Below are 12,028 nucleotides of genomic sequence, written 5' to 3' on the forward strand. Positions count from 1 at the left end.
CTGTTTGACCACCTTTAGAATAACTATTCACTATGAACATTGTCAGAGATAAAGCTCAGGATCAGTCTCTTTAATTTGTTCAAGGTCTTCAGCTTTTCTTAGATGCACACTCTGTTCCATAACCTGGTTGAAAAATAGTTTTAAGATCCATTAGATATTTCACTGGGAGTTTATGACAACAGGTTTTAATATTCATAGACTATTTGAATACAAATTTATTTATCTATCATAACAGCTTCCAAAGGAATATCTGGATAGTGATATCTGTCATGAGAAGAGCTCTCTATGGAATATCTGGATATTCATATTTGTCATGAGAAGAGCTCTCTATGGAATATCTGGATATTCATATCTGTCATGAGAAGAGCTCTATATGGAATATCTGGATATTCATATCTGTCATGAGAAGAGCTCTATATGGAATATCTGGATATTCATATCTGTCATGAGAAGAGCTCTCTATGGAATATCTGGCTATTGATGACTGTCATGAGAAGAGCTCTCTATGGAATATCTTGATATTCATATCTGTCATAAGAAGAGCTCTCTATGGAATATCTGGATATTGATGTCTGTCATGAGAAGAGCTCTCTATGGAATATCTGGATATTCATATCTGTCATGAGAAGAGCTCTCTATGGAATATCTGGATATTGATGTCTGTCATGAGAAGAGCTCTCGTTGGAATATCTGGATATAAATATGCTTTATTATGGGATCTCTTTGCAGTGAAAATCCACATCAAGGTGACGTGCCTAATGTTTTTAGTGAGGAATTTCTAACTCTGCTCAAACCTCCATCTGAATTTAATGCCCTGTTTATCTCCAATCTTGAAGTTTCTGTCATAAATACCGTCGGTGGAACAAAACAAAAGCAGGAACTTAAACTACACTATTCTGTTCACAAAGTCAAACATCTCTTAGCAACACAGACAAGAATTTATACAAAGCAATCACAGTATTTTATTTGTGCTTTGTTTTTATTTGTTTCTAGATATTCAAATCCAAAAAAGTAGTGCAACATGGAAAATATATCTTATCATTCTAATTTAAATATTATGCCATTCCTTTTTATATCCATACTATTTCAAGCAGGATATAAAAACTTCTACTTACTGAGGCACCCATGCTCCAGCAAAGCTGCCATCTTTCTCTGAATACAAGCGTCCTCTAGAGGCAGAATGGAATGTATCCTGGCTGCTTGATGCACTCAATTGCTTGTCACCAATGATTAGTGAGTTTTCAACACCCATAGGAACATCACATACTTCAAGGAAAATATTGCAAATTCGTGACAATTCATTATTTAGATCTAATAAATTCTCAATTAAAGCATTTATTTTCAAAACTATTAACACACAAGCATGTACACCCACCTAACTAACACTTTTAGTTATAAATATATAAACTTTTTATCTGACTGCTCCGTTGGCCTAGTGATTAGAGTGTCCCCCTTGGATGCAGGAGGTCGAACTGCTGTAGAGTCATACCAAAGACATAAAAATGGTACTAACAGCTGCCTTGCTAGGTGCTCAGCATTAAGAAGTTAATGTTAGGACTGTTCGGCCTGGTGTCAGGATAATGTGACTGGGTGAGACATGATGCTACATGTCTGAGGCATGATGCCCCAGTGCTAAACATCACTAAAAACTGCCACACAGCAGATATTGTAGCGATATGACTGAAGAAATGTTAAAGCTACGTTAAAAATCCCAATCACACACACACACACACAAAAATTTATCAAAATTTGGGAAATAATAGCTAAGTTATAAATAATGTCAATTTGTAAATATTAAAATTGATACAAAAAAACTGTAGTTATATACTATTCTTTCAATAGGTATCATATGGAAAGAGCAGTACAAAGTATTTAACTAGAGGGAATATGTCATGACTCATACACTGACCTGACATTGGAATAGCTGAGCCAGTTGGTGTCACAGTTTCATGATGACCACGGGTCGGTGTTTCCCCACTAAGCATTCCTGGTGCAGCTGTGGGTATGCCAGAGCCTCCACTGGGTGGAAGAGCTGTAGGTGTCTCTCCACTTCAGAAAGAAAAGAAGCATAGCCTCTATTAATTTACATGCAGTAATCAAAGGATAATGCAATACCTACAAACTGTATTATAAAGAAAGAAAGCAAACAAGAAAAGCAGGTCTTCACTGCAATAACTTACAAATATTTATATAGGAAAAAAAAAGAAGTGAGTTAGTGTGATTGGAAAGAATTTATCCTTATAATTTAAACAGAACTTAAACTCTTCTAATCATCCAAACCAATCTGTATTTCAAGAAACTGCAGATAGTAATTAGTATTGCATTGACTTAAATGTAGCATAAAATTATTCCTGCAGATTTGTTTTTATAAAGGCACTAACCTTAACATATTGGGAGCAGCTGTTGGTGTTTCTCCACTTAGCATGTTTGGAGCAGCAGTTGGAGTTCCACCACTAAGCATATTTGGCACAGCAGTTGGTGTGTCTCCACTCAACATGTTGGGTACTGGTGTTGGTGTTTTCAGATCACCAATTTGTGGATGAGCTGTGGGTGTGTTGGAGTGAATAGAAGGTGGTGCTGCAGTGGGAACATTAGCCTTGCTTGGATTGCATCCAAGGATATTCATGCGAAGTGCAGCTGATGAGCCTGTCCATGAGACTGGATAAATTCTGATATACTGTGCTGTGATGTTACGATTGAACAAATACCGAACTGGTGTTGATTCATCTTTATTGCCGCCGAAAATTTTGGGATTGTTGTCACCTGGAGTGTCGGAGTAGGGAGTAAATGAATGTCCATCAAAACTGAAGGAGACATAGTACTGGGTAACCCATCGGTTACCTCCAAATTCACCTTGAGTTATAACACCTGACAAAAGCTTTGGACTTCCGAAATTCACCTCAATCCATGGCTTCTTGTCATCAGTTCTGCAAATTAAGGAAAATAAGTTTTTCACTAACTTCAATTAAACAACATAAAAAAACAAGATTTTTTTCCTGAAATTCAGCATATTCTCATGATTTATGATTTTTAAATTAAATATAGAATCTTGAATGCTCACTGTAAATGACGTTTATGACATGAATGCTGCCTTTCTTTTACAAAGCTGATAAGGCCAGAAATCAATCGATTCATTTCACAGATTTCATCAGACATGTGATAAATGTTATAACAAGAAATCAAGTAACAAAAACTAATGTACACAGAAAACATATTAATTTTATCAGGGCAGTCAGCCCCATAAAGACTAACCAACTAACTAACCAAACAAGTAAAAAGACAACAATCTTTGCTCATTTCTGTTCAACCTTGAACCAACAGATTTCTGGCACAAGGTGGTAACTCTTGAAAGGTTCAATGACTTTTACTTGCACAAATGCTGGCATTAAATTAAGCAGCTCAGCTATACCTTGGTGCCCAGCTTCTTTGGTTGTAAATTCTGGCATACTCTGGTTTATACTCAGGACCAGCGAAAGACGAGGCATTAAACTGGCTGTCAACTATAATGTACTGGTTCTCCAATCCCATTGGAACAAGACACACTGTGGAGAAAGCAAGAATGAAAGAAAGTAATGAATAAGTTATTTTTTTGATGGTTCTTCAGGTTTTAATGCTCTGCAATAATAATGTGAAAAGCATGCATTATATTTCTTTCTTGATCAGAAACTTTTAAAAATATACTGTAATTGTCTGTCAGTTTCCATAGCAATTTCAATATATTATTGACTATATAATGCCAAGGAAACTGGAGATAAATCTGTTTCAAAAAGTTAAGGCAGCTAACCCTGGTTGTCCTTGGCAAGTGCTTAACCTTCAACCCATGGGCCTATGTAGTTTATTAGGATTAATTAGTATAACACACAACAAAGACCCTGATCTGCATGTTTGTTATATGATCAGAGTCTATGCTGTTTGCCTTTGAGCCTGACCTTTAAGCAAATATATACTGTAAGCCGGCTTTGAAATTAAATTTAATGTGTATTTTGTATGCATTAAAGATTACTAGACAAGAGAAAAAAATCTAAGGCTTCATTGAAGAAAAACAATGTCAACCATATATAAATACCTACTCGCAAAGTCATGAATGACAGAAGTAACATATTTATAAATGACAAATTAAAATGGAAGATTGTTTAAAATTTTATTCATTCTTGGAATATAGTAGTAATCTTTGATATAAAGAAATATTTTTTTCCCATTTTCTACGAACAATTTCATTTTTAAAAAATTGAACCTACATTTAAAACAGACTGTTCTCAAAATTAACAAAACGAAAGGTTACTAATAATTGAGACTAACACTGAGAGATTGAAAACATTCTAATTAGCCCACCAAATACCACCCATTTCCTCTTTTTTATGCAAATGAGATCCTCACTGCATTGTAAGATCAGAATATTGATTTACTGATGCGACCAGTGAAGATGATTTATGATGCATAGTTTATAACACTGCAAATAATGTTAACCTTTTAATGGCAAAATACGTGAGTGTATTGGTTGAAACTGCATAGAAATTTGTACCATGGCTTTTTCTAAACCATTTTACAAAATTTGTATGCAAGATAGTGAAACTTACATGTATACACACTGTCAGTATACTGGCAAATGCACTGCTAATAATTTTAACTCCATAATTTATTTACCCATTTGATACCTTAATATCACAAGTTATGGTTAATTTAAGCAAAGCTAAATCAAGCCTGTGACATTGTCACTATCAATCAAACAATTTTACAGTATATCAGAATGATGGGGAAAATTTTATCCTTCTTTGATACTGACATTAACAATTGCTAAAGTATTTAAAATATAAACTGCTTTCTAACAGAACAATGTTACAGCAATCAATATCTACGACCAATTATAAGCACAGATATATTTATATCACAAGGACATATTCACCTCTACTGAGGCTTTGTCCTACAGACCAATGGGAACCTCAGCTTAATATCAAAAGGAAATGGATAATATCTGGCACCTCCTTGGAGTTTCTGAACCCCATTATCATATGATTAATACAATCCATATATATTTTATGCTAGTTGTTCTGCTATAAGTTTATTAACTGCTGTATTGTATTTATTTTTTTCTGAATGTATTAACATAACTTTAAGACATTTAAATGTTTATTTACCATGCAACAAAACAGTATTAAAAAATGTTACATTCTGTTTGCCTACAAAGTTGAACTCCACAAACAGTGCAAACATTTTGTGAAACCATAAAAACTGGTCCATAGTAAAAGTAAATTTAATAATAAGTAATAGATACTAGCCTTGTGGAGGAGCTTCAAATGAAGGAATTGGAGGAGCCACTGTTGGTGTGTTAGATCCACCAGATGGCACTGCTGTTGGGCTTGCCTCTGATCCAGGTTGTGGTGCAGCAGTTGGTGTCTGTCCACTCACAAGAGGCTTTGCAGTCGGTGTTTCACCATTAATTATTACAGGAGCTGGTGTTGGTGTTTGTCCACTCAGCATAGAGGGAGCTGCAGTGGGTGTCACGCCAGGAGCTGGTGTTGGAGCTGAATTTGGAGCTGATGGATTACATCCCAATACCTCAAAACTCAGTGCAACTGCTCCATGGATGCTAGTTGGGTAGATGCGAACGTATCTGGCATAGGTATTACGATTGAAGCTATGACTGACAACTGTAGTCTGGTCACTATTTCCAGTGAAGACTTTGGGTTTGTCATCTCCTGGTTTATCTGAGTATGGTGCAAAATCAACTCCATTGATACTTGTGTACACAGTGTACTCCTTGACCCAATCTGGTCTTTCCTGGCTTCCTCGAGTCTTAATTCCTGAAACTGTTTTGACCTCCAAGAAGTCAACCTGGATCCATGGTCTTGTATCCTTTGAGCTGAAAAATTGATTTATAGTTTTGACTTAACAAATAGTTATAATTATTCACATGAATATAGAATCTGATCTGTATCATGAATATAGACTCAAATCTGTATCATGAATACTGAGTCTGTAGACTCTGATCTCTATTATGAATACAGAATTTGATCTGTTATTATGAAAATAGCCTTTAATCTGCAACATGAATAGAGACTCTTATGCACAGTATGAATGTAGACTCTAATCTGTCTCATGAATATAAACTCTGATCTCAATCATAAAATGTCTCATGAATATAGACTCTGAATTTACTCTATCATAAATAGTAAGAATGCAGACTAGACTGTCTCATGAATATAGACTCTGATCTCTATCATGAACAAGTCCCTTAATCTGCAACATGAATATAGACTCTTATCTCCAATAAATATCAACTTTGATCTGTTCAATGAAGAATGACACTGGTTTTTATCATGAGTACAGACTCTGATCTATTATCATGAATAAAGTATTTTATTTGCATCCCGAATATACACTGAAATCTGTGTCGAGAATGTACATTCTGATCTATCAGTGTACGCCATACTGGCAAATCAGGGTTTATGCTGTTTATTCTACTAATAATTTTGAAGTGTACAGTGAAGATCCAGATCTGCTGGCACATTATTCAGTGGCAGAACCTGCTTCTTGACAGATGGAAATATGTTACATATCAGTGTATACAGTATTTGTATCACATGCTTCAGTGGCAAAATAGGAACATCGAGTTTCACGACTATACATACAAAGGTCCCAGAGAAATTGAACTTAATACACAAACCTGATGTAATCACTGGACCATATTTATGCGACACCTATGTTGTGTCTATGCTTTGCAGGTAAGAGAGAAAGTATAGGTACCTTGCAATCCATCCACTGTAAGACATACGGCCACCAGTAGCAGTGTGATTGTTGTCCAAAGATGAAGATGCAGTTAGCTGTGAGGTGTCAACAATTAGCTCATTACCAATTCCCATCTCAATCTGACATACTGTAATAAAGATATCCAGATTCATATTTAAACTAAAAATCTGCAACAAAACAACATATTCTTTATATCCATAGCACTGATGTGTGCCTGAATATTACTGTAGATAATGATGGATCATCAACTAGAAAACGAGAACCGGTAATTTGAAAGATAAATATTTTTAAAAAACTTGAAGCTTGCCATGTAAACAGCTTTAATTTTTAATTATTTTAAATGTGTAATGGGTTCATTTCAAGGGCTTACCTGGGATGATCTGAGGTAACATAGGTGGCACTGCAGTCGGGGTTCCAGTTCCTGCCATGTATGGTGCTGGAGTGGGTGTGGCTTTGGGACCAACTGAGGGAACAGCAGTAGGTATGGCACTATAGCAACCAAGAAGATTAAACCTCAAGCCAATTCCATGTGGAGCACCCTCAACAGCAATAATTCGGACATGACGAGCCAGGACATTGCGATTAAAAAGATTCTGAACCACTGTGTTACGGTCTGAGTTTCCAGTGAAGATCTTTGCTACACCTCCAATCACTTCAGAATAAGGTGTGAAGGAGAAACCATCAATGCTTGTTGAGATATAGAATTTGGTGATCCACTTGTCATCTGTTGGTGATCCCTGGGTGAAAATGCCAGAAATGTTCCTTGGCTGCAGAAGATCAACTTGAATCCATGGTTTTCCTGTGGCAGTTCTGAGGGATAACAGAAAACAACAGATACAACTAAAGTAACATGTATCTCTGTTCTGTCAAATGAGTCATTTGTACAAGCATGCAAGACTTTTAATAAAAGAAATGTTCCTGAAAAAGTTGGTAAAATCATATTGAACAAATTCTGAGGAGAGTCATTTATATTTTTATATTTTTAGTAATGGTATGCATGTCCAATGTTTTATGGTGAATCGGCATCATTTATACAAACTTGAAAAGCCTTCATAACAACATGTTTTCTGTTAAATTAAGTAAAGTTCTGTCATTTAATGTTTTTCTTTCATTTTCAGTAGTGACTGCAGTTATTTGATGGTGGATCAGAATTATTCGCATAAACCTGACAGGCCTTCATCCCAGCACATTTTGTGTCAAATTTGGTCAAATCAAGAAGTTTTTTAAAAGGTTTTTCCAATTTGAGTAATGGCAGCCATATCTGATGGTCAGACATCATCACTGTACCAATGTGCAAGGTTTTCATGCCAGAATTCTTTTTTGTCAGTCTTAGTTCAATGTTTGTGCGGGCAGAAGTCCTTCAAAGGTTCCTCAGATTTTAGTGATGGTGGCCATACATCATGGATAATCATCATTATTTGAAAAATTGAAAAGGCAATTATTAAGGGATGCTTTCTGTCACATTTGTCAAATTTGTTGCATGAACACTGAGAAGTCCTTTGAAGGTTTACTGATATTTAGCAAATTATCATTTGTGCAAAAATGAAAGACAGCATTACGAAGAAACCTATCAAATTCTGTAGATTTTATTGATCACTTCTGGGTGAAAAAGTAAATTATAACTTTCTGTTTTAGTAATGGCACCCATATTTCATAGTGGATTGACATCATTTGTATCAATTTGAAAGTGTGCTTTCTGTCACATCTGGTTTAAATTCTGCTGAGAATAGGTCATTATATGGGTGTTTTCTATTTTTTAAATGGCAGCCATTTTTGACATTAGATCAGCATCAGCTGTGTTGTTGAAATCAGTCAAAACATCTTTCAGAACAAGTTGAAAATACTTAAATGATGCACAACATATTATGCATGACACAGATCAACACAGGGCCATACCATAATCTCACTTGGCTTTATAATCATATGAACTGAAAATGGGTATACTCACAATGGGGACCATGCTCCAAAAGAGTTGTACAGTCTACCATAGGCAGCTGTCGAGTGGCTGTCCAAGATAGATGAGGAGGTCATCTGGGAGTCTCTCACCAGAAGTGCATTATCCACACCCATAGGTTCAGTACAAACTTAGAAAATAATAGCACTGAGATATAACCTTTTAATAAAGTAACATAAATACATTACATAAAAAATCTGACCTCCATGACTAAATGAATTTTTAATTCATCCATTCATTCATCCATCCATACATATTAAGTAAACAGTACAAAAGTCCAGATGCTTGGACATCATATTTTATGAGGAGTTTCTGTGTGCTTTAAATACTGTGATTTCACTGTTTTTTTGTGTGATATAAAATATTTGTGGATTTCAAGGTTTATGATTAACTTACAAATTTAAAAAGTAACTGAAACATAGATAGCCCCAACTTTCACAAATTATGATTTCTAACTGCAAACATTGAAAAGTTTAGTTACAGAATGTTACCGTTACACAAAATATGGTATGGTAATTGTATAATAAGGTCACCTTACACCGAAAAGTTATAGGTGTTAAGAAACTTTGTATCAGTTATTAAAACATATGCAATGGATGTGATGAGGTTTTAATGCTATTCAAAATCAGATCTAACCTGGGGCAGCTGTGGGTGTTTGTCCAGGAAACTGACCAGGGGCAGCTGTAGGTGCCTGTCCACTGATGGGGCCTGGAGCAGCTGTAGGTGTCCCACCTGTTATAGAACCTGGTGCAGCTGTTGGTGTTTGGCCACTAACTGACCCTGGTACAGCAGTTGGTGTCTCTCCATTCTGAGCTCCTGGTGCAGCAGTTGGTGTCTTCCCACTAAAAGCTCCAGGAGCAGGTGTTGGTGTCTCTCCACTGTGAGCTGCTGGTGCTGCTGTTGCTGCTGTTGGTGTTGCTCCACTCAGAGCCCCTGGTGCAGCAGTTGGTGTCTTTCCACTAAGAGCTCCTGGTGCAGGGGTTGGTGCACCACCACTGTGAGATCCTGGTACAGCAGTTGGTGTTACTCCACTTAAAGACCCGGGTGCAGCAGTTGGTGTTTGACCTGAAACAGAACCTGGGGCAGGAGTTGGTGTCGGGGCACTCAACATTCCTCCTGGAAAACCAGAAATACCAGCTGCTGGACCAGGTGTTGGTGTTGATAGTGCATTTGGTACTGCAGCTGGAGAATTCTGTGGCAGAATTCCTGGAGCCAAGCTAGGTGTCTGTCCACTGAACAATGATGGTGACACAGTGGTCTGCTGGCTTGATGGTCCATAGCAAGACAGTACATCAAATCTGAGAGCAATGGTGTTGTACCATGTCTTGGGATTGATTCTTACATACCTGACTATAATTTCACGATCGAAATCTCCAATTACTGGAGTGTTTTGGTCATAATTGCCTTGGAAAATCTTTGAAACAGATGCACCTACATCTCTGTACTCCTGCCAGTTCTGTCCATCAGTGCTGTAGGAGACTGTGTATGTGGTAACCCACTGCGGCATATCTTGTCGGCCCTGTGTAACAATACCTACAATCCTTTCTGGTAAGCCGAAATCTACCTGTACCCACTGGAATTGATCAGCATGTCTGAAATCAAAAGAAAGAGAATAATAGCTTGGGAACTGGAATTTTAAAAAACAAACTGCAAACTGTAGAATTTTGATCACTGTGAAATCAAAATTTTCAGGACTAAAAACAAATATAGTTGTTTAATACAGAAGCAGTTCTTATTTGGTTCAAATCAATCCATAAATCCAATATAGTCAAACTCATGAGATTTGACAACTCAGCTGAAAATATGAATTAGTTAAAACATTCCATATACAAGAAACAACTGTTAAAAAGCCTCTTCTTTTACATAACATACTATGTCTTGTATTGCCTTCTATTGCATTGCTTAAGCCAAAAGTAAGATGGAGAGCGAAAGTACCGTACCATATTGAATTGATAGCAATACATTTGCAAAAATACTCTCAAGGATTCAGATTTAGGGTCGTCATTTTGTGGAGGAAATAGAACATGATGGGTACATCTGAAAGCGAGCAAACTCAGGACTACAGAAGTACAAAGCAAGCATGTTACTGCTGTGCTGTAACACAAAAGTTGAGACCTACATGTATCATTAGCCTACCTTGGAATCCAAGCCCCTCCTCCTGTGATATCAGCAACTTCGTAAAGTCTGCCACGGAAGGCCTCGAAGCTATAGTTATAGGCAGTGGAAGCTTCAAATTGATTGTTGGAAACAATGAATGGGTTGGATAGTCCCATTGGAACATCACAAACTAAAAGTAGAAACAATGAAATAAGTTGGATACTCCTATTGGAAATAACAAAGTGAAAGCAGAGACAAAAATAAAGAGGTTGGAGAGTCCTATTGGACCAGCAAAAACTGAAAGGAAAAGCATGGCCTTACTGTGAAGTCATTTATTTCACTGGCTGAATTTTCACAGTATAGCAATTCAATGTATTAATAGTTTATTTTTGCATGGTCTAATAAACATACACTTTCAGTTTTTCAGAAAAAAACAGTTCAATTAAAATTTATAACAAACTTTCACAACATTAAAAGTTCAGTTAATCTGGAGGAAGTAAAGGAGTGTCAATTTTAGTTAAAAGTATAATTTAAAGCATAGTGATAGACAGCCATTTTGCAAGTCATTGTGGATAATGTTCTGCAGCTTTAAGGGTGTGATTGGTATTAGATCTACTTCTACACACAAATGTTCATTGCTATTAGGGAAAAAACTAGTAAAATGATAACACTCTACCAGTTTAAACCACAAGACCATGCAGAAAAGTATCTACAATGGTCTATTTGTATAGGAATTTCTACCATCGTCTGCTAAAATATATACTTTAACTGAAATTGACATTCATTTACTTGGGCAAACTAACTGAGCTTTCATGTTGCCAAGGTTTGTAGCTACACTTTTCAGTCTTGTTAAATATTTTTTTCTGGAAAATGGAAAAGTATGCTTATAAGAAATGGAATTTAGCAATGTATGCCATTTCCAGACAAGATAATAAAATGGAAAACATGACAAAGTTGTTTGAAAGAGGTAATCTTGTACTTCATAATTACTATTCTAGGTGTTCCCTAATGGATGTGCACCACTTTTGAAAGACTTGGCCAAATGTACCAGGACATTCAAAAGAAAATTGTTGTGAGCTCTTACAAATACCCATTATACTTTAGAGTAATCTTATTAAAACATTTTAGGGTCAATATTTTTCCTTGCGGACTTACTCAAAATACTGCTTGATTCATTCAGGTCAATGAAAAGCTAACTGTATGCTTGATTGTTATGAGTAAAAATATTCT

The 12,028-nt window shown here is 36.2% G+C and overlaps 1 protein-coding gene across 1 annotated transcript in view; it reads right to left on the reverse strand.

Annotated features, from left to right (window-relative positions):
- Positions 1–12,028, reverse strand: part of LOC149779312 (uncharacterized) — a 107,983-nt gene that overhangs the window by 50,314 nt on the left and 45,641 nt on the right. The window contains exons 28-37 of the mRNA XM_089939929.1: positions 10,838–10,988; positions 9,338–10,293; positions 8,696–8,831; positions 7,118–7,557; positions 6,745–6,874; positions 5,277–5,860; positions 3,410–3,542; positions 2,382–2,927; positions 1,910–2,049; positions 1,116–1,266 (exon numbers count right to left, since the gene is read on the reverse strand). Of these exons, the coding sequence (XP_089796055.1) occupies positions 1,116–1,266; positions 1,910–2,049; positions 2,382–2,927; positions 3,410–3,542; positions 5,277–5,860; positions 6,745–6,874; positions 7,118–7,557; positions 8,696–8,831; positions 9,338–10,293; positions 10,838–10,988 (3,367 nt within the window). The remainder of the gene's footprint in view (positions 1–1,115; positions 1,267–1,909; positions 2,050–2,381; positions 2,928–3,409; positions 3,543–5,276; positions 5,861–6,744; positions 6,875–7,117; positions 7,558–8,695; positions 8,832–9,337; positions 10,294–10,837; positions 10,989–12,028) is intronic.

Source organism: Sinohyriopsis cumingii, chromosome 17 (genome assembly GCF_028554795.1).
Source record: "Sinohyriopsis cumingii isolate HCF-2022 chromosome 17, ASM2855479v2, whole genome shotgun sequence".
NCBI classification, from domain to species: Eukaryota; Metazoa; Mollusca; class Bivalvia; order Unionida; family Unionidae; genus Sinohyriopsis; species Sinohyriopsis cumingii.